Raw genomic sequence first — 25082 nt, 5'->3', positions numbered from 1 at the left:
TGTAGAGTCCTTTTATAAGGCACAGTTATAGGCCCTATTCTATTTTTAATATATATTAATGACTTATTAAAAATTGACTTACAACAATACAATGGTGTTCACTATTCTTATGCTGATGACACAGTTTTACTTTTTGGTGGAAAAACCTGATATGATGCATATAATAATTCAAATAATGGTCTTAAATTAATAAAAAATGGTTTGACATAAATTATCTTTCTATCAACGAAAATAAAACCATAATTATTCCATTCTCATTATCTGAAAAATGTAACAAACCTCCTACATCTATATTAAGTATTAAATTACATAATTCTGATTGTTGTCTTATACAGTGTAAATGTCCAATTATTAAGGAGTCCTCTGAAGTTAAGTATTTAGGCATAATTTTCGATAATAATTTAAAATAGAACCAACAAATTAATTACCTTTGTAATAAATTACTTAAAATAGTATATTATTTTCTTTTATTGAGGAATTACTTGTCAATAACTTTATTACGCACAATATATTTAACTTTATTTCAATCGGTAATATGTATGGAATTATAGGATGGGGTAGCTCATTTAAATCCAATTTTAATCCACTTTATTTATTACAGAAGAGAATAATTAAAATATGTCTTCATAAACCTAGTGATTTTCCATCTCAAAATTTGTTTTTAGATTTTAACGTAAGACAAATTTATTATATTGTATTAATAAAATTCATACATAAAAATCGAAATAATTTTGAATTGTATTCTCATAGTTATGAAACAAAAGGTATGAATTCTTTAAGATTGTTTGAACCAAAATGCAACACTGTTACAGTATTTAATCATAGTAGTAATTTAGACCCAAGAATATATAACAAATTTATATTTAAATATCCTAATCTTGTCAATTCTAATAGTTCTAGTATTAAATTAAAAAAGTTATGTATGGATTTTATAAAAATTGAAAAATTGTACATTTAAATTTATATACTATAATTGCACAGTAGACATTAGACAAATTGTATTGTATAATTATTAATTTCAATTCAGGAATCCGCCCCTGAGCACGAGTTGTACTCTTTCAGGGGCGAGCTAAAGTTTTTTCTGTATATATTATATTTTATGTTACAATTATTATCAAAATAATAAATAAACAAATAAATAAATAAATAAATAAATAAATAAATAAATAAATAAATAAATAAATAAATAAATAATGAGAGTTGAGACGTTAAATGGTCTCTTTCTGATCCCACCAACAATTAAAATACCGGTACATATGTAATGATTTTACACCACAAAGCAATAATTTCATTTCCAGTTATTCATTAATTGTCTAAAAACCTGACATGATGGGGGAAAATGGAGATTATTTTCGAATTCAGCACAAAAAATCCATTTAGAGTCGCCTATCAGATTGAAAACAACAGAAAATAAGTTTTGAAACGCAGAACGGTGTGATAGATCCATTTAAATTTGAGCTTTTTAAATTTTATTTTGTAAATCTGTTTATAATAAATCCATTTAAATTTGACCTTATTAATGGGATTTTTTAAAAATCTGTTTATAACAGGTCCATTTAATTATCACCTTTTTAAATGTTATTTTGCAAATCTGTTTATAATAGGTTCATTTACATTTCACTTTTTAAAGTTATTCTGTAAATCTTTTTATAATAGATCCATTTAAATTTGAGCTTTTTAAATGTTATTTTGAAAATCTGTTTATAGCCTAATAGGTTCATTTCGAACCAGGCTAGTCCGCACAATGGAAGTTGACCATAAAAGAAAATTCACCCAAAAAATTCGCCCAAGAATAATGATCCAGGAATATTCGCCCGAAGTGATTACACCAACGATTCTCATTCTCACCCTGTCACGGAAAATTCGCCCATTTCGATTAAGTTTAGTTCACTTCATAGTAAATTCATTTTAGCAATTCGTTTCGTTTAGCAATTTCTATTCCGAAATGTTCAAGTGTATATGAATATTTTGGAGTTCTTTCTTAACAATTCAAAATTCGTTTCCGTGGTGATACTTTTATTACAAAATTCTTAAGTTTAGATAAATATTCTGAAGGTAAAATTTTCAACGGATAACAGTGGAGAAATTATTCCAATAGAAAGGAATGGCAAATAAACGGCAGGAATCGTGCGAAGCAAAGCTCCGATCGGTGCTAAAGACAATTTTTAGATTATGGCTGGACCATCTGTTGACAGTTAATGTTGTGTACATGTAGCGGCCTGCTCATTGGCCAGCACGGTCGCCTGATCTCACGCCTCTTGATTTTTATTTGTGGGCACACATGAAGGCTCTGGTATATCAGAACTCGGTAGACACTGAGGAAGACCTAGTGGCACTAATTGCCGCTGCTGCAGGCGAAGTTCGTGATAACGCACACGATGTCTAACGGTCCTTGTTTCGACGAATGGAATTGTGTCGTCAGGGCAGCGGTGGACACTTTGAACACCTTCTGTGAGTTACGCTCAAGTAAATGTAAATGTAAACTGAATGACACTGATCTTCACCTCTCGGGTCTTCTCTTCTTAACCAAAGTAGACATCTTGTGCTTCGAACCCCACACCAATGTGGTAGCCTACTCTGTGCGTATTGTTCCCTCTTGCATTCCAAAGCATCTCCGGCTGCCTAACCCCCAGGGTACGCTATGCGAACTTCGGCGTCACGTAGAATAACAACGACTTATCAGGGGCATCAGGTTCCTATCCAGACCCAACCTATCATCCCTAAAAAATTCGGTACTTATTTTTGAAGCACTCTGTACACGATCTCATACATTATTCAAAATAAATAGCAATCTGATGTTGACACATGATCCAGGAGTTGGGTCTAGGACGAAGAGTGAAAGAACCACAAAAACGAAAATATAAAAACTTAAATATAGGGCTGCAAAATATTACACAAAGACGAGGAACGTGCTGTGGTTACAACCTTCAAACCTGAAGAAATCCATCCGAGACTCGGTTTCTGCAATAAAATAGGCCTACAGTTTTTCAGGAGATATGTAAAGCATTCAAAACTTCGTTCCACCTAAATTATTGCATTATCAACTAAAGAAAGAAACATATGTGAATTTCCTTTGTTCTTATTTTCTCTTGGGTCAATTTATTTGAGTGGATTCTCCGATGGGTAAATCATCCATGGGCCAAATTTCATTTGGGTGAATATTCTTTGTGTTACCTAGCACCGAACCGGTTCACTTACCTACATTTTACATTTTAAGGATATTTTGCAAATTTATTTATAATAGGTTCATTTACATTTCGCCTTTCACATTTCACATTACAATTCAAAAACCTGCTACACAAATTATCCCATTATACAACAAAAAGAATGATTACTTCACAATACCACAAAATTATAACAAATTATCTCCAAATTTCCAAAAATAAAAGGTGGGAATCTGTCGCAACCCAAAACATCCCTGGACACCCAAGGAAGAATGCAGTTGCAATTTTTAGACTGTTTACGGGCCACGACTGCTTGGCCAGCATCTCCACAGGATTGGGACATTTCCTTCACCACTCTGCCCTTTATTTTTAAGTTAATATTTGTATACCGGTATGTATTTTTCTGTATGTGATTTGATCCTGGTTGAGTGGAAGAGAAGGCCTGATGGCCTTAACTCTGCCAGAGAAAATAAAACTATTATTATTATTATTATTATTATTATTATTATTATTATTATTATTATGTGATCTTCAGGAGGAAATAGATCAAAATCACCTTCAGCACTGCCCAGCCACTATCAATTTGGCGTCCTTGAGTGAAAAATACTGGAGAGCGAGAGAATTAATGATTTCATTGTCAGAAATTCAGCATTAGCAAACAACAACAACACATTTCACCTTTTAATGTTATTTTGTAAATCTGTCGATAATAGGTCTATTTAAATTTGACTTTTTAATGATACTTTTCAAATTTGTTTTTGTCTTTTTTTCCTTGAATTGTGAAAATCTGTTTGCAATGAATGTCAGCAGCCTATGAGATGAAGGAGTTGTAACCAACAGTCCGCAAGTGCTGCAGCCATCTGTTGCCTTCTTTGTGTGTTCCACAGTCTTGCACACAGTGCCTAGAGCGTATTCCAAATCTCACCGGTGAGCAATCCAATGGCATCACGGTGTTCCGAATTTCACCGATGACGTCATTGACGCTCCACCGGTGTCGCACCGGTGCCATCAGCTTGCAGAGGTGGTGGCAGTCTCCATCAGCCGCCATCAGTGAATCTGATTGGTTCTTGTATAGGGCGGGAATTAGCAGACGAATGACATCGTGCACTGTTGTGTCATGGCGGTGTGTTCTGCTGTATTGTTTGTAATGAGCACAACGTAAAAACAATATGTTAATGGCTTATGAGCGAACATGTCAACGGACCAGTTATTACTACCGGTTCAAGAAATAAATTGTTTATGCTCTCTTTTCTTTGAACGAGACGGCAGTACGGAAATTTCGCAAAATTTTGCTAGCGTAGCACAGATAACCAGTTACACAGTCGCCATGACAGCCATCGATCCTTCCAGCAGTTTTGTTCCTATTCCGCTGCAACGTGACGTCATTGTTGTCCACTGGTCAGGTGAGGTTCGAGCGTTCGTAGATGTGGTGGAAGCGTTCCTTTCCTCCCCCCCCCCTTTTTTAAAGACAAAATTTGTCATGTTTAGCTATATACGGATAAATTTATCATTATTCGTTTTTTATTATATTTCGTTTTGTGTATATATAATGTTTTGCCTCGGATGAGTTTGAACGCGATGGCGATGTGAGACGTCAGCTTCCGACTGCCTGCCTGCTCGTGACAGAAGGATGATGTTTTCCTCTTCTTTAAACTCTTCACGGTATATAACTCGCGAGTGGCTTCCAGCCAATTTCTGACGTTCCTCGGCTGCATTGACAAGCATCAGCAAGCGGCGTGTTGTGCTGTTCACAAGGTGAGCGACAGTGTGTAGCGTTTCAAAAACTAAATTACTATCATGTTATTAGTAGCCACATCTATTAATACTACAACTACATAATATATTAGCCTACTATCAAATAATAATAATAATAATAATAATAATAATAATAATACATAATCACTAAATGCGAATAAGTACTTTTGTGATTCTGTCCGCGCCCATATCATCAAAGTTATTCAAATGATTTTATCCATATTTATGAGTAGACCTTGCATATTTTAACTCTAGAAACACGTTTTGGGACTTAACGTAGACTTTAAAATATTGAAAGAGGCTCTAAAATAATCGTTTTAGGCATTTTATAGGCACCTAAGAAAAGGACATCAATGTTAGAATTAAGATATGGAAAACTAAACTCATCCACCTAAATATAATTATGCAAATTTGATTTCATTATAGGTACGTTAAAGGGGGACATTAGTGTTAGAATTAAAATAAAGGTAGTTAGCTGAAATTATATACCTAAATTTAATTATATAAATTTGGTATCACGTTTATTAGAAGTGGACAATAATCTCTGATTTGAAAGGGAAGGCAGGGGATTCTTAGAATCCTTTTAATTGCTCAAACCATGAGTAACGTCTTGCAAGTGACGCATATAAGATGGTTTCGAACGTCAGTCATGTCTCCAATAATGTTGTGTTGTGGGCTGCATCAGCCCTCTGCCGCTAAGGAGCAAAGGTAATATTGTGGGTTGCTCCGCCACGGAGCAAGATGCACGCAGAGTATTACAGAAATACTGACTGACTTTCTTCCCGAATAGGTTTCACGTTAATAAAGAAAACCAAAACTAAAATTATATCCCTCTATTTAATTAAATATTATTGTAATATATTTGAAAATAGGCTCTATGTACAGAAACGGAGATAACATTTGGAGCTCCCTCATTGTGTTTCGCTTACAGCACACTGCGCATGTGCAGTAAACAAGAGCCCCTGTATATACGCTGTCGTGCGAAATTGTTGCCTACATACAGGTGGAATGCCATCAAGACTAGCTCCAAATTTTAATTCCGTATCTGTACATCATACACATCATGAAATTATTAACAATATTCTGATATCACATTGCATTACAATAATAATTATAACACAACTCGTGTAGGGTAGACAGGGGCAAAAGTGCGCGCGGGCCAGAGATCTGAATCTGTTTTTTTCCTACTTCTAAGTGTGATCTCCGGTTGAGAGGTCTTGTGGTGGAAAAGTCAGACGTGTTACGTCAGTGAGCTTTGTAGACATGGGCTGAGTTACTTTTTTGAAACTTTCGATCTGAATATTTACTGTGTAATTGTCCGCTGTAACGAAATTCCAAAAAAATTACCACTACCTCACATGCAAGTACATAGCCTAACTCACGCTTTAAGTTTAGTTGTTAGTGGAACAAACTGCTATGAATGACAGCTGATACCAGCAGTTTAGAAATCAGAGTCATGGGGCAAAGCTCCTACGAACTAGGTGGATCCATTTCTCTTTTGTCCCTCTCGTTTTTTTTTTTTTTTGTATTTCTCACAGTTAGGCTTATTCACTTAATTTGTCATGTGCTTTTAGTTTTTATTACGTACATTTCAATTAGTGTTGTTCAGATATTTTTCCTGGCACTTGACTCTTGTTTGTGCGTTTTTATTTCTCACAGCTATTTACTTAATTTTCCACGTCTTCCCTAGTATTGAAGTGTTTTTGTATTTATTTAGTGTTATGCTAGTGCCATATTTTGTCATATGATGGAGACTATGTTGTTGTTGTTGTTGTTGTTGTTGATGATGATGATGATGATGATGATGATGATGATGATTATGATATAATAAAGCACTATACAACTTATGAATGCCACTACCTGACAAATACTATTCAACTCTGATAGTTCGTGCATATGTGGAATTTTGCCCTTAGCAATAGGATGCTTACCCCAGGCCAGCGGCAAAGATCCCCTTTCTTCGTTTGTGACTTATTTTAAAAACAATTTTAGCAAATCATACAGTGACTCTAGAACTTATGGCATCATGTAATGTTGTTGTTGTTTTCTAGTGCCAGGCGTTTGACAATAAAGTCATTTGACCTCTTGCACTCCAATATTTTTCAAAGATATTATCATGGTCAGCCACTGAAGCACAGATTTTGAGGTGTTGCGAATCCATTTCTTGGTTGGAGTTGCACAATGGGCAGTTAGGGGACTGATATAGTTATACCGCCATCATTCCATTGTAAGATGTTTAGTGATTCTGTACCATTAAAGTAGTCCCCGCCCGGAGATCCGATTGGGGGACTATTTTACCTCCGGATAATTTTACCTTAATGGTACTCATTTCATATTGGAGTGGTTAAATGGCAAGTTGTAGCCGATTTAAGTGAACACCATATTTTAACGTTTTGGTGGCTACTTCATTCACACACAACCCCCAGAATGTCTGGAGGACCACACCTGCTGTTGGTCGACGGGTCCATTGGACCTAGCTGGGAGATCTTGATCATCAGCTTTCCCTCCTTAAGCCACTGGAGGACGATTTCAATGCCATAGCAGGTCAGCACTAGGAACAGAAAAGTAGAAAGAGGAGGAAGGAAAGGGAAATGAACCCCTAGGCATCATGTAATGTATGACTCTAGGTGTGCTGTGTACAATTTTGACTGTCATGTAACCAGAAAACCAGCAGGGAAAAAACAAAAAAGAATTAAGTGCGTACCTTTGCCCCAGCCTACCCCCTGCGTTTCGATAGATAGTGTAACGGATATTTTAGTACATAATAATTGAAAATAAGAACATCTATTATAACTACAAGATATTTAAAAGATAAAACTGCATTATAAACGATAAGATAAGTCTGTTAGGAAAAACTTTTACTTATTCAAATATGTATGATTCTTAATTTTATTATTGATGTAAAATTATATTCTGATCAATGAATTTTTATTTTAATTATTACTAATTTAATCTTTGTTGCTTCCGCAGCTTCGGAAGCCACGCTACGCCACTGACAACGATAATAATAATTTCAGCCCACCTTGTGCGGATTGTATTAGCTATCTGAGTTTCATCCTCCATCTTTAATTCGCCACAGAAAAAATATTTAATCGTTTGACAATAATTTTATTTTAGTCCAGCCTGTAAGGGTTGTATTATCTCTATCTCGGTGAAACTTAGCTACTAAAGAAACGTTTCATTAATATTGCTTCATTTTTATATGCGTAAATTGAAATCCGTTAGTTCTACGTGTTTTCGGAAATGTGCATTTGAAAAAATAGACCCGGGAAAATGAGATTTCGGGTAAATGTTCTTTTGAGAAGTTTGGCTTCAGAAAAATGGATTCAAGAAAATGATCATTTAGAAAACGTGAATTCGGATTTTGGATTCGGAAAAATGGGCGGGAAGAACAATAGTAGGAGAGGACCGGAAATGCAGAGGGGGCATTGATTGAGGAAGAGCTGGACACGAATGGAAGCAGAACACGAAGAACCTGATACTCTGCAACAGACACAGCGGAGCAAGGGGGTGAGGGCTTCAACAATGTCGAACAGAATCATGATGCTGAGCTGTGCATGTATCTGTCATATTGATTTGACGCACGTCACGTGATGGGCTGGATAGGCGACGGCAGACCCTCTGCGGGGAATCTGTCAGCCTTCGAGACATTGGACAATGAACAGGTGATGATGATGATGATGATGATGATGATGGTGGTGGTGATGATGATGATGATGATGATGATGATGATGATTAAGAGGTTAATGATGGGCACTATAGTTGTTAAGACTACAGGATGTCGAGGCAGTAGTGGACTTCTTTCAACTGAACAGAAAGGAATCTGGACGGAAACGGTAGCGAAAATTTCATTTTACAACTTTACATAAAACAGCTGTTTAGTAGTTACTACTGTCTTCCTCCGTCCCGCGCCGCGGCGTCGTGGTCTAAGGCATCCTGCCTAGGACTCGCGTTACGGAATGCGCGCTGGTTCGAATCCTCATGGGGGAAGAAATTTTCTTATCAAATTTCGGCCAGTGTATGGGACCGGTGCCCACCCAGCATCGTGATGCACTTGGGGAGCGAAATCCGGTTACGCAAACCAGCTATAACGGCTGGGGGGCTCATCGTGCTAACCACACGATACCTCCATTCTGGTTGGATGATCGTCCACCTCTGCTTCAGCATGTGGCCGTGAGGCCAGCAGCCGGCTGGTAGGTCTTGGCCCTTCATGGGCTGTAGCGCCACGGATTATTATTATTATTATTATTACTGTCTTCCTCCGACGAGTTTAGCGCTGGGACCTGAGGTTTGTTGCCGAGCGGAGTGGGAAGTATTACTCGTCCAAAAATATGCAGTCTTCAGTTTGTAGTAGTGTGTGACTGTGTACTTCTCGAGTTCAGCAGTACAGTATATTTAAATTGATTACTTTACAAGTTTAATTCAATTCTACTAATCACTAAATTTTATAGTATGATTCTTCTTTTCATTTATATTATTGTAGTTGTATTATGATTTTTCTTTTCATTTATTTTATTGTATTTGTATTTCTGGTGGTGTGATGGCCTTAACTTCACCAGAATGAATGAATGAATAAACAAATAAGTAAATAAATAAATAAATAAATAAATAAATAAATAAATAAATAAATAAATAAAATTTTCTACAATACTTTCCTTCTCTGAACACATAAGTACGAATGCTTGTATCTCTATCTCGCCAAAAATACGTTAGAAAACTAATAGGCATACTGATCTCGTAAATTGGGCGGATGTTTTCAGTATGATTGTACTTCCTTCCAGACTGCCGCTGTCACTATCCCCTCCCACTCCAGTACCGCGCTGGACTAGTCGGAACCGCATTCCTCTCAGCACTAAACTCCTCAGATATATCTAATGGATGTAACAAAAGTCACTTCTTAACTTTACACAACATACTAATTGAAGGTAACCCTTTCTCTTTATTTTCCAGACTCCTACATGTCTTCGAGGAATATCTTCAGACTGATACCCGCTCAGGTCTTTTCCAAGCAACCGGTTGAGAGGATGTAAGTTGACAACAGGAAGGAAGGAAGAAAGAATCCACTTGCGTCAGTCGAAGTCTTGAGATTACCAGTTCGGTCTGTGTCGATCACAATATTGCGAGTTTCATTTTAGTGCGATATTTTACTTCGACGTTATTATATGTTATTTGTGTGAGTATTCATTTTATTGTTTTACTGTGTCGTGTTATTTTATATTTTTATAACAGTTACCACTGGGCAGTGCAAGTGGGAACAGTGGCGCTTCTGTTGTGAACAAATTCTACTATGTTGTAGAAATGCATCAGAACACAGAAATGTTTACGTTAGTTCCATATTTAATAATATTTGCTCTAATATTAATTCTTTTTCAAGCCGGTGTCGGAAAGAAGGGAAAGCTACTGCAATCAGACGGAAGAGAAATTGTGATTAATGTGCACAAATTCTTTAAAGACGAATTTGATGCACTTAAAAATGTCACAGATGTCATCGGACGAACTGCTACCGCGACTGGAGTATCTCGCGCAAGTGTTTATAGAATGTTAAATGAAAAGGTAAATGCTGACAGTACAGGAACCAAAATTCGAACCCCGGGTAAGAAAAGGCCCAATAGTAACCGAAGAAGACGAATATAGACTCATTCACTGCATCTGCCATTACGAGGACCATCACTGCATACTAAATCAATACACTCCCGTTGTTCGTTAATTGTCTAAGATGAAAATGAATGTGGTGTACCTACTACGTTTTCATGGAGTAGTCAGATCGATCTGAATACACTTACAGTATTGAAATCTTCATGACAACGGGGATACAATTCGATCTGAGTCTCAAGGTCGATACGCCTAAGAAGTGGGATCGGATCGTATTCAGTTCGAATTGAGTTCCATGAAAACGGGTATCGTATTCAACACGATCTCAATACGCTAAGCGCGTGATCGATCGTCATTTGTTTGATGTGTCAGCTCTTTTACCAACAGCGGGGGCAATATGTATGTTGGAAAAGAGTGTTGTAAAACATAATATTTCGTGTTTTCCTAAAAGTCAATATTACCATTATTCATTAACAGCCAGCATATTAAGTTTTCATGCACCTCATTTGGAAAACGCAACATTGTTTATAGCTAATGGCTACAGAGTGACCAATACGCTAATAATATAGGCTATGTCGGTGACAAGTTAGCCAACATAACTACTTTCGAAACTTCAGCTTTCGTACTCAGATCGTTTTCCATACGTATCGAAAACAGGGATCATAATCAGTACGGATCGTATTCAGATCGATTTGAATATTCATTAAAACGTAGTAAGTACTTGAATAAATACAGGAAACGAATATACAGAATAGCCTATCAAGTTTTCTGCGCATAAGAATCTATTTTAACCTTACCTATCCTCGATTCACTCAGTAGTTACTGTAATAACATTATAGCATTATGTCCATCTAGAGAAACTACAGTTTCCAATGGTGAAATAATAATTATACAAATCGGTTAGTTAGCTTCTGAGATTACTTCATACAAACCAGGGGCGTATTTTGCGGGCTACCGGCGGTAGCCCAAGGAAATTACAAAAGAAAAAGTTTATAATATAACATAATGTAATAATTTTGTATTATTAGTTTTACCATAGTAATTAAAATTAAAGTAATTGTTAGATATATTTTGTGTAATAATAGGGTCAGCGGTAGCCCAAACCCTTTAACCAGTATACGCCACTGAATTACAAACACAGAAACATGTTAAATGAATAGCTTCCGTTTGCTGTTGTCCAAGGCCCCTTTTAGACGAAGTCATTTGTTTTCATTTCATTACAGTCCAACAGGTGGCGATAATAAAACGCATTGTTATTTTGAAACTCATTTATCTCGTTAAATATCAGTACTATCAAAATTTTGCATAGAAAATAACTTATCAGAAATCATTTTTAAAGAAACTTTTGTTATGTAACATTTTTCACAAAAATCAATAATAAGGAAGATATTTCGATTTATTTAATTCAGGCCCTCTTATAACTCCCCTTTTAAATAAAGCATTTTGAATGCCATATAGCCTAAAATCTAAGTTAGAACGAACTTAATTTATATTCCAATTTTAATAGAAATCGGTTCAGCCATTATCGCGTGAAAAGGTAACAAATATCCACACAGAAAGACAGACAGACGGACAGACATACAAAGAAAAATTTGAGAAAAGCGATTTTCGTTTCAGGATGATTAATGATTCAGGATGATGTTGACACCAATTATTTTTGGAAAAGCGAAAATTACCAGACAAATTTCGGTTACAGATTTATTGTTACGAGTAGTATAGATTACGATGTTTGTGACATAATATCCAGACGGCCGTGCTCTAAATATTTTACTGATATTTTATAATTATATTTTAATTAAAAAACTAAGAAGTCTCTCTAACTTTATAAGTAAGTGTTGGATAAAATATTGTATGGTACAAGAGAATCAAGATATATTTATACACTCCCGGAAATTAACATGCTGGACTGACGTCTTGTGTGTCAAACCTTCCGCTCGTGAGTAAAATACGTCTTCATTCACCATAAATAACTATTCCTACTTGTATAATATATTACGTTACGTGTCTGACATTTCAAACAATTTTGTTTAAAATTGTTATCCCCCTTCTGTAATGAATTGTTAAATATAAAAGAAAAAAATATATAATTTACAATTTCAGAAAAATGTAATATTTGAAAACAAACTAGATGGTATTAATTACAATGATTACAATGTTCCTGTGTATAATTACTAGCCTACATTATTTCTACCATTTACATAATTATTTTTGCATTTTAATCAATATTCCTATTATACAAATGTACGAATACGTGATTTTATGTTGCAGTTATAAATTAAAATATAGTTTTAAACTAGTACTCAGAAACGGGATATGGGAGAGCAAAAGACTATACAAACAAATTAAAAATAAATAGTACTACACAAAATAACTTGTTCAAATTTTACAAAGTCTATTGTTAGATGTTCCAAGCCACGCCCTCTTCAGATTCCTTGCCACAAGATAGCCAGATCAGTATCTCTTCGTAAAAAGAAGTGTGTTCCAATGGGCCGTATTACCTCACTTTCGATACGTCTTCAGGTTTTTTCGTATTAATGGAAAATTTCCCATTTTATGCCTTTTGTGTAGGTGTAGACAATATTGTGCGTCCAGTGCCTATTTTTTCATGCATAATTATATTTGCTCATTTCACTACCAATGAACACACTGACATTCACACATTCTGGATCATGTTTAGAGTAAACAAATTCACTAAATTCTGCGGGAGAAAACATTTGCTTATCTTTCCCAATGTGTCAATTGAGCAGAAGGTTCTCTTCTGATACTCTAGCCATCAGAATTTAAAATTCAAAATGTCATCAGTAGTAACTGATTCTACAGAAAGTCTGTTGTTTGTGTTTCAAAGGCATTGTATTGCTCTGGCACATATTCTCTGTCTGTCTTCCTTACTTTGCGCTGCACTACAGCAAAGTCGCGGTCACAGGGAAGAAATAAATGACTTCGTTGTGGAAAATAGTGAATAATTTTATTAAATCTTCCCAAGCGACAATCGAATTACTGTATATATTTTTTTTCTTTTTGCCCTCGATAGTTATCAGAGAATATATACAATTTTATTATTGACGTGTTCCACTCCCTTCAGCTTATTTTTCTGCGGTAGTTATCTTCATGTTTACTACTGCTGCGTGTTCAGTTCAAAGTGTGTCATGGCTCGCTGTATGCCGTCATGTGGCTAGTCGTTGAGCCTAGAGAATTCAGTCTTCCTACACTTCCGCAGAGGTGCATTACGTATGTGGCAGAGAAGTTGCCTGACAAGTACGGCGTTCATTCTGAAGAATACTTACCGATACGTACGGTAACGCCAGTAGTGGCAGGAATGTGAACTGTTTGGAAACACTTACTGAGGTGAGTTTTTTTCTTACTGTCGGGATATGGGGAGAGGGTTAAGACGATTACTTGCGTATTTGTTGGCATTAACTTCGATGGTCAATATGACACGGAGCATTTGATTTGTGGAATGTTGCCGTATGCAACCGATGATAACAAATACCCTGCGTACGACTTGCCCGCGCAAATCACAGTTCGAAAGAGGTTACGGTAGCACACAGACTGTACAGACCGACATCTGTTGCTACGACGTTCAAGTTATATCGTACACGTTCTCAAGTTCAGATTGAACGCCTTGATTAATAGGCAACGTCTCTGACATAAAAGCTGAAACTCGTTTCAAATCGCTGACTTACAACAGTGACGTCATGACACACTCTGAAATGAACACCCAGTAGTAACACAGTTTTCTTCCCCTAGGTCTTGCTTATCAGCTGGAGGGAGCGTAACGTATCCCTTTGCGAAATGACTGCGCTGCCTATGGTCTCTGCTTTGCGTTAAGAATGAAGAGACTTGTATGGAAATGTGTGTTTAGGTCTGAAGACAGCAATGACGCTCTTAACTTATTTTCGCGTTTTTCATGACATCCATTTCTGCAATGACCAATTCAATTTAGATAACATTGCTTTCAATTAATTTGTTTCATTCCCGCCTACCATCGAACACATTACACTAAAATATAAATAATGAATTTAATCCCACATGTAAACGCAAAAGGAAATCACAAAACGTGTTTGTATTTGGATACACGTTAAGTTATTTGGTTATCTGTTACAATACAAAGACCTTCATGATAAGCGTGGATGACAACTTCCACGAACCTGGACCTCCGTGTAACTAGTCAGACGTTCGCAGGGAAAACAGCCTGGAAGTGCAGCACAACTTCAATTATCCGGAAGTATGATCCGGATAATTGGGTCGGAAATGAAGCAACAGTAGTAAGCAGTGCAACATGACTATAGGCCTACAGTTTATAATGAACAAAGTTACACATATTCAAACAAATGGATTAAAATTATAAGAACTCTTTGTATTCCATACAGAATAGAACTTTACTTATGTATGGTAGTTCCGTACACGAAATAATAAACCTAAACAAATGCAACTTTCTTTGAATAAACAATTTCAAACTGTCCTGAAATAATAATAATAATAATAATAATAATAATAATAATAATAATAATAATTTATTTTAGCTGGCAGAGTTAAGGCCCTAAGGCCTTCTCTTCCACTCAACCAGCAAAAAGTATACATACATATGTATGAACTTACAAAGAATTCAACAATTTGATTTAGATAAGAGTTACATGTATGCAAGAATTATTTACGAATTAAACAGCAAAATACTATGAACTATTAATTAAACACTGAAATACAAACTATGTAGCAGAATTAAGCTAAAATACATATAATGTTAATATATTTCAAATAATGTTAGATAATAGAAAGAGATTATTAAGACAATTTTGAAAATACAGCACTATCAGGATGCATGTCTAAAGGAAGGAGTAACAATGTAGTCAGTGATAGTTTAAGTCAGTATGATTGGAGTGAAATACTAAGAAGGTTATCTTTTAAGGTGTATTTAAAAGTGTTTATTGTCTTGCAGCCCCTAATACTTTGTGACAAGGAATTCCATTGTCGCGAGGTGGATACTGTAAAAGATTATGAATAACGAGATGTTCTATGAAGAGGTATACTTAACGCGCCACAGATAAGTGATCTGGTATTTACGTCGTGGTTAGAATATAGGTAAGAGAAACGAGACGAAAGGTAATTTGGTGTTGAAGTGTGCAGAATTCGAAAGAGTAAAGACAAAGAGTGTAAAGTTCTACGTTCTTTAAGTCGGAGCCACGAAAGACTTGTGAAGGACGGTGATATGTGATCATATCGTCGGATGTTGCACACGTATCTGACGCACATATTCTGAGCTCGCTGTAACTTGACTGACAGTTCAGAACTTAGCTCACTTAACAAAACGTCACAATAATCGAAGTGCGGCATTACTAGGGTTTGTACTAGGGTAAGTTTTAGTTGCTGGAGCAAGAAGCGACTCAAACAGTGAATGGAGGAACAGATTTTTTTTATCGTTTCTTTAACTTGAAAATTCCAATTTAGATTATTATCGAAAAAGAAGCCAAGATTTTTTACGACAGATGAATAAGGGATTAGCGTGTTGTTAAGTATAACAACTGAAAGATTACTGTTATTAAGAGAGTTAACTAAACGCTTATGTCCAATAATTATAGCTTGAGTCTTACTTGGTGATCCGGATAATTGGCGATCCGGATATTTAGAGTTCGGATAACTGGAGTTCTACTATATTAACAAGCCTAACATTATACTATTTTTTCATGTATACAAATAACTTCGAAAATTAAACTAAGTCCTACAGGAACGTCGCAGTGTCGTGCTGGTCATCTGCACGTGCTGGGGCTGCAGTAGTAATGCTTGTTACGTACTTGCAACTAGCGGTCTGTTCTTACTTGGCGGACCCTCGATCTGTGCGGAGCAAAGTTTTAATTGGGTTTGTTAATGATCAGAGCGTTGCCTCCTTCAACTACTCAGCAAACCTTTTATTACGTAGTCCTCATCCTATCAGCAAATCCGTCCTCTAATGGAAGATGAACAGCAAAACTTCCCCCGAATCAAGAGGACAAGACAAATTATTCGAAACCAGCAGCAGCGCTGGAGAAAGTTCTGTGCAGCTGCAGAAAGTCGATTTAGAGATTTGCACAGGAACACCAGAGAAACACGGCACGCCATCTTCACTGACTACCCCTACACTAATTGGAGCATTTTGCTCGCATTTAGTAGACTATCTGTTAGTTAATTCCTCGGGGAATGATCCACATCAATCACAACTAGGGGGTGGATGTTGATGAAATGTCGTTATTTTTCTTTTAACTTTAAAACAATGCCGTTTAACATAGTAATTCACTTCATGTCATGACAAGAGAAAATATGCAAATTTTAAGTTGCATTTTTTCTTTTCATTTTTGTCCGATAGGTCTTCCTTTTTTTTTACCAATAACCAAAAATGTATTTAAAAATAGACTTAAGAACTTTACTAATAGACGGTAGTGTATTATACACACTACTTAAAGGGTGTAGTTGATATCTTGTTATTTGAAATGTTCTATCAGTGAGGAAGTGTGTTGTGTCAGTGAAGTGTGTAGTGTCAATGAAGTATATTGTGTAAGTGAAGTGTGTTGGTGTCAGTGAATAATAATAATAATAATAATAATAATAATAATAATAATAATAATAATAATAATAATAATAATAATTATTATTATTATTATTATTATTATTATTATTATTTATTTATTTAATCTGGCAGAGCTAAGGCCAGTAGGCCTTCTCTTCCGCCCAGCCAGACTCTAATTCTAATTGAATACAATTGCTTACATAGTTATTACATTAATATCTAGACCATAAAACGACATGAAAGTAAATAATGAAAATTGGATAACTAATGTTAGTGTGACAATAATAAACATTGGTAAGAAATAGTTATAATAATAATAATAATAATAATAAGTGGCCGTGCAAAGTATTCGAACAGTGAAATGGTTAGAAGTGTTAGTGAAATCAGGTAGAATCAGTGCAGTGAGTGAGTTGACAGCGAAATAAGTGTAGTGCCGAAAGGTACTTGTGCAGGTATGAACCTGTCACACTCGTGGGTCTTAGTTCGAACTTAGGGTTAAGATACAAATTAGATTTACTTTAAATGTTATTTTAAGTGACCATGCTTCATTTAATTTAGGATGCTCCTTGTTATTATTATTTTATTATTAACTTATTATTATTATTATTACTATTATTAATTATTGTTTTTTATTAGTTGTGATTGTTATTAATTGCCATTATTGAGTGTAATTAGTTACCACTGCCACCTGGCACTGCCACCCATTTGCAGTGTGAATAAATACATACATAATATTAAACACGATTTTCTCCCATTCTTATTGGATTATATAGCATTTTTTTTTAATTTCTTTCTATTTACCAGCAATCTCACATACAAATCATAACTGCTGCTTTCTACTGTTTAATAATTTCTTTGCAAAAGAAACTGACTTTAAGTCGGTGCCACAGTGATCAGAGTGAGTTCGTAAAGTATGTGTGAAGGTTCATTTTTCTGCAGACTCAGAATTCACTACTATCAATTCTAGGGTTCAGAGGACGATGCAAGTAACATCGAAACTAGTCAATCAGGTAACATTAAATCAAAATTTAAATGTTAACACAGTGAACTAAGTATTTACTTATTCAAATAACTTAAGTGAAAAGTGAATATGTAATTGCCCCGCAATGAGCTTAAACCAGCACGTGCAAGTAGTTGTTTACGATTTTCATTCATGCCGAGCGAGGGTGAGGAGCAGGGGAGCAAACAAAATAAAAATTAATAATTTTCAAAAGTATATGTTAATCTTTTGTCTCATATTTTGAAAATGACCCATCATAAATTTTAAATAATATAAACTTTAATGTCGAAATGGAAATATAAAAATTGGAAATTTATCTTTTGAAGAGGTGGAGAAGTTCAAATATCTTGGAGCAACAGTAACAAATATAAATGATACTCGAGAGGAAATTAAACACAGAATAAATATGGGAAATGCCTGTTATTATTCGGTTGAGAAGCTTTTATCATCCAGTCTGCTGTCAAAAAATCTGAAAGTTAGAATTCATAAAACAGTTATATTACCGGCTGTTCTTTATGGTTGTGAAACTTGGACTCTCACTTTGAGAGAGGAACATAGGTTAAGGGTGTTTGAGAATAAGGTGCTTAGGAAAATATTTGGGGCTAAGAGGGATGAAGTTACAGGAGAATGGAGAAAGTTTCACAACCATATGGAAAAACCGGTAATATAACTGTTTTATAAATTCTAACTTTCAGATTTTTTGAGAGTAGACTGGATGACAAAAGCTTCCCAACTGAATAATAACAAGCATTTCCCATATTATTTATTCTGTGTTTAATTTTCTTCCGAGTGTCATATATATATTTGTTAACGTACTGTTAAGAGCCAGTAAATGTCAGCTGTCAGCTGTCAGATTATTTCTATCATCGCAGTCACAGACAATGCTGTCTAGTCCTAGGTTCGTTACTCACCGAGTACAGATAGAGGTTCGTCTCGTAGCCGGACATCTTCTCCCTGTCCGTGACGAAGGGCTGGTCGTCGGTGCCATCTCCTGCAACAATTAATGTTTTAATGAAAATTAATCAATTAATTTAAAGGTAGAGAGCAATTACAACTAAACTATTGATCTGCAGGTGGAGACTCCAACCAGTCAAACCCTCGAACTTCCGACTTAAAGACGTTATTTGGCTATCAGTAACAGCAATGAATTAAACTCTCAACATGAAGTAGTGTAGCCTGTATAAATGTTTCAACGAATGAAGCTTAGAATCCCCTGATGACTACTGAATAGAAATATTGAAATCACATTTCGTTTCTTGGAATATTTCACCACAAAATATATTTAGTTACATTCATACTACAAACGTAATAAAATTATATATTGTTGGCGTCCAATCCTTGCGTCTCGAATATAACACCATTTATTTCTTCTTTCTTTGTCAGCAGGAAAATGGTACAATTTGTAGCCGCACAACCAACCATTGCGTAAAATCTTATATATAAAAGTCAATGTCGCTATATATGTATGTATGCATGCATATACCCTATACAAATCTACACGCTTTGACCGATATTTGCCAAAGTTTGCACATTTAACCTTCATAACCAGGAGAAGAACATAGGCTAAATTAAAATCGGATAAATGGACGTTAAATTAACTAAAAAATAAAAAAATAGAAATATAAACGATGGAACATTCATGTATAATATTAACCCGTAAGTGGTGAGGTATTTTTCTATTCACGTAACTGGTGAGGTGGGGATTGCACTTACCCCAACTTAGAAACTTGTATCGTGGCACTCAGATAATCAAACTGAATTTTTAATTTATATAATCAAGTACTTTTATTTGTTTTAACTAGGTTTTCTTCAAAATTAGGGAAGAAGGCAGCATAATAAGCAATGAAGAAGAAAATATATGAAGAGTCCACTGCAAGAATGATGGATGTCATTTGGAATACATTTTGCAGGAGAAGCGATTGAAAGTTTGAAATGCTTAGCGCTCAAAGCTTAACTGTGATTTTCCGATCATTACTGGACAATGACTATCAGTGTTAATGCCATATAACTCTGTATGTACATTCTATATGTCTTAAGCTATGCACTGACAGTCTTGGTTCATTTTCGACAAGAAAGTGACATCCATCATTCTTGCAGTGGACTCTTCATATATCTCCGCACATCCACCTGGAGCAGGCTTCTTTTCTTGCAATGGCTGGAGTACTCACAGCCACCACCTCACCAATTACGGGTTAATTGCAATCTTCTACAGTCAATTGTTCTTTGTTATTATCTGTTGTATTCAACATCGACTTTCACGAGGCCGTGGAAGAAAGAGCACGAAAGCATTGTTGATACATCATGAAGGCCAAAATTTAGACAATTCATGCAATAAGAATCTTTCCGTAGTCCAGGACCGTAGTATGAGTTTCTCGACACAGTTGTAGATAGTGAGCAGGCTGTATTTTATCCAACTGAATTCTTGAATTCTTTGAAACCACATAATTTAATTCTTAATTTGGTCAATGTAGAGTATCCATCGCCCACTGAACGAATATTTCACACTTTTATCACTGCCAATGTTGCGCTATAAACCAATTTTCGGCAATCTAATGTAAAAGACTGACTACAGATATTTGGAGGCCACTTTGAGGTCTGTGGATATAGAGGGAAAAATTGGATCGGTGTGGGTAGAGTTCCCGGGTAGCTCAGTGGGAGAGCGGGTTCGATACCCGGCCCCGGAACAATTTTTCCCTCGAAATTATTCAAATTAACTTTACAGGGAATTATTCCTGAAAGCTTAATTTTCATAATACACGTCACTGTACGTAACAGAAAACCACAATTTAAAGTCACACAGAGTTAGTGTGCACTCAAATGTTGGTTGTTTGACTGTTGTCAGCCCACTTTGAGGTCTGTGGATATAGAGGGAAAAATTGGATCGGTGTGGGTAGAGTTCCCGGGTAGCTCAGTGGGAGAGCGTTGGTACGTTTAACCAAAGGTCCCGGGTTCGATACCCGGCCCCGGAACAATTTTTCCCTCGAAATTATTCAAGATATAATATAATTAATATGTTCGTAATTTCTGAGATATAAATTCTCAAGTCATATTTAAAAAAACTGGGTGTGATATAAACTGGCGTACAGCGTTCAAGGGGTAAAAAAATCTTCGAACGTAAATTAAATTAGCCTACATGACGTATTCTTTGGTATGACCGATAGAGATAATTTTTTGCTGACGATGACACCCCAATGAGTTAAGACTGTTAACAAGGGAATTCCCTATTTATCGTCAGCTCTCTCTGAAGTTCAAATGAAAGCACACACAGTCGTGAAATTACGTGAAATGTGTTCAGGACAGCTTCACATCAATGTACAGATCTTATATCATTTTATCTCTGCCTCTGTGTAACGTCACATTTGCGGTGGGGAGGAAAAGAGATGGGTGTAAGGTTGTAATAGTTTTTAATACTCTAATGCCCACGAATAAGATAAACCTCTTGAAATTTAACAGTCATTGACCACCAGAGATGAAATGTAACTAACCATAAAACTAACTGTAGCCAGATCATTGACAAAACTAGAGAAAATTGTGGAACCATTTTTATTATGTTTAAATTTCTCGGAAAATTTATTTTATTTATTTGCTCTATGAAGGAAAATTAAAACTAGTATTTTCTATAATACCAATTTCTGTAAAACTGTAACCGATGAAACAAAACTAAAGCTGATTTGAGAGCTTTCATGTGGTGAGGAATCAGCAAATATGAACAGTTTTCATTCAGCAAAAATTGTGCATACCAGTGTTACGAAGACATTTAGAAGCACTCCCCGGCTGGGGCGGGTTCCGTTGGGAGTAGAAAGAACACGAAATTAAAATTCTGTAAAGCAATGACCGCACCAATGTGGAACGAGCACAAAAGACAAAAATAAAAACTGCGAAATAAAAAATCTAAGATATGTAAGAATATGGATGAAGGTTAAAAGCATATAAAGTTCTAGCAAGACCTGTCCTCATGTATGGTAGTGAGGCCTGGACTGTCCGAAACTCAGATGTTCAACGCCTAACAACTGCGGAAATGAGATTTCTAAGGAGGACTGCCGGCTACAGCTTGCTTGACCACAAAAGGAATGAACTAATTACAAAAGAATTGAAAATTACACCTATTTATGAACATCTCAACCACTATAGACAAAAATGGCTTAACCATGTCAATAGGATGGACCGTTCCAGACTCCCAAGACACATTCTCCGCTATATACCACATGGAACACGATCTTTGGGACGCCCCCTAAAAAGATGGACGGAGACCGTAACAGGCCACTAGGCTTAATACCTGCAAGGACGATGATGATGATGATGATGATGATGATGATGATGATGGATGAAGTCGGTAATCTTACAATGACGTGAAAAGAAGTAGACCTAAGAATTTCCAACGTAAACTATCTAATATCATAAAAGAAAACCTAACTGGAAAGAAGACTCATTGAGAATGGACGAAACTGGAATAGTTCAACAAGCCGAAGCCCTCAACTGCTTGTAGCGGAAAATTGATGACAATAATAAAGTAGCCCTAAAACACACTGGATGTGCATGTAATTAAGACTTTATACGAAAATCCGATTAATTACTAGCTAATAAATCAGAAAAATTACGTTTTCTGTATACACGATTCCAACTGTTTATAATTACGCACATTTAATCATTATCAGCTACGCAAAACGATTTCGTGTTCTGCAATTTTAGCCTTGGGTGTATCTGAGTTGTGAATCCCTACTTCGTATAGCAGACCAACACTGGAACGCTGTGCTGATAGCCGGGCTCCACTATGTTTTTAATGATTCATTAATTCATTTACTGGTTCATTAAATCATTTTTGTAGCTCGCCAAGCATCTTTAGCCTAACGAACCAGTGAAGCTGTCATTAGTTTAGTGGTAGAAATTTCCGGCTTTAAACTTTTAATGGTTAACTAGATTCAGTACAAAATGGCGATGCAAAATTTTATTGTTACATCTGGAACTGTTCAAAAATCAAGGAGCCAGATGAAGATAATATTACCCATTTAAGTAACGATCATTTTGAAAATTTGAATGACACAGCATTTCACGAAAAACACCACGTCACGAAGATCGTTGTACTCAAAATGTTTTTTATTTTTTATTTTATTAGGTTATTTTACGACGCTGTATCAACATCTAGGTTATTTAGCGTCTGAATGAAATGAAGGTGATAATGCCGGTGAAATGAGTCCGGGGTCCAACACCGAAAACTCAAAATGTTATAAGAAACTAATCATAGGTTAGAATATCACCAGAATGGCCGAGACAAAGCTGAAACTAGTCAACTATGTCACATACAACTGAGTTTTTAGTACACGAAGGTAGTTATTATAACTATATAGCTAAGAAATATTAGTAAGTTAGTACATAATGTACATTCAAACATAACAAAACATAGCATAATTGGTATATTAACTTACATTAATTAGAATTAAATTTACGCACACATTGAACATCAGCCTTGAAAATAGTTACTTAACACAGCATATTTGGTATCAAGTTTCTACTTTCTTTCAGCTATGCAACTGTACTTCACAGTACAGTAAATTTATAACACTCTAATGTTTTTCATTCTATATAATAAGTTCCAAGAATACAGTATTATCTATACCTAAATTGGGGACGTAGCTGCAATAAGGGCCCATAGCCCCATAGGCCCTTTTTCTGGAGAATGAATAAATCGATTCTCCGCAGTTTCTTTTTAATACTCTCAAAGTTTCGTTGAGAAATGTTGAACAGTAATGCTGATAAACCTGTTTATTTTAATATATGTTATAGGCCCTGCACTGTTTTTAAAAATTTCAACTCTATATATCTCAGAACAGCATTTTGGAGTAAGGGCCCTTATTGCAGCTACGTCCTCAATTGCAGTTATTGAATATATCATCCTCCTTAAAATTAGGTGACCACTGGAATCAGGAATGCAATAATTACAACAGCTGTAAATATGGCGATAATAATAATAATAATAATAATAATAATAATAATAATAATAATAATAATAATAATAGTTCCTCCATTTATAGTCCGGGTCAGCTTACTTCATACCGTAAGGGTGAAACCTAACCATTTTTCCCCTATTACTACATATGCTAGTGGATTTTTGTGATTTTCTAGTTTGCAGGTTGAATTTTTTTTTTACCAACTTCGTTTACAATTTCGATACTGATAAATAATACCGGTACAAATGGTAGTGATTTTGTAACTGTTATGTTGGCAGGTGAGACAATTGTTGTCAGTACTGGAGTTCCATGAAATTAAAATTGTACTAGATTTCTGAGTCGGTTACTTGAAGCTAGTGAAATTTTAACAAACTAATTAATTAATATTAATACATAATAGTTATTTTATGTGTTGCATTGTGGTTATAATTCAAGACTATATTCAGGTAAGTTTTCGGAGTTATAGTACTAACAATTTTATGTGGTCAAACAAAATACATTTTTAGGTTAAGTCTCGTAATTCAATTGTTTAGTCAAATGAATGAATTTCATATTGCCAGACAAAATACCTAACATTTGAATCCCTTTTTCGTATAGTTTGTCTACGAAAATATGTTAATAATTATTGAATTATTTAGAATAACCTTTCAACATTATTTAAGGTAAAGTACGGTACGTAAATAAGTCATTCAGTACATAGGATCGTGTGATATCTGGTAACAGTTGGCAACACTGACAAGACGGCGATATTTGCTGTTTAGGAACTGTTCTTACCTGATCCTCACTATACACGCACTACATTTTGTAACCACGTTACTGCATTGTTGACCCGCATGCAAATTATAAAGCAGATCACGATTTGCGATATAGCAGGCTGTGGTTTCATAAAGACGTTGTGATATGGTTATGAAAAATTCATTGAACACACTTATTTATCCGTAATGAAGCATTACTTACTGTTCATTAGATGTTAAGAAAATTTGGTTGGTAAACAGCTGGCTTTTTTATTTTAATGTTCACTAGTTAATGTTTCATTTGGATTGATTTATTCAAGCTTGGTGAAACCGGCCAGGAATCTGTCAAGTACG

General features: G+C 35.5%; 1 protein-coding gene across 3 annotated transcripts in view; it reads right to left on the bottom strand.

The window, feature by feature from the left end:
- Positions 1-25082, bottom strand: part of kcc (solute carrier family 12 member kcc) — a 222674-nt gene that overhangs the window by 56186 nt on the left and 141406 nt on the right. For all 3 annotated transcript variants that reach the window (XM_069819538.1, XM_069819537.1, XM_069819539.1), the window contains exon 2: positions 18961-19040. In XM_069819538.1, coding sequence (XP_069675639.1) covers positions 18961-19040 — 80 coding nt within the window. The remainder of the gene's footprint in view (positions 1-18960; positions 19041-25082) is intronic.

The sequence above is a fragment of the Periplaneta americana genome, chromosome 2 (assembly GCF_040183065.1).
Source record: "Periplaneta americana isolate PAMFEO1 chromosome 2, P.americana_PAMFEO1_priV1, whole genome shotgun sequence".
Classification (NCBI taxonomy): domain Eukaryota; kingdom Metazoa; phylum Arthropoda; class Insecta; order Blattodea; family Blattidae; genus Periplaneta; species Periplaneta americana.
Note: the sequence above shows the minus strand (reverse complement) of the source record. Positions and strands in the feature narration are given on the sequence as shown.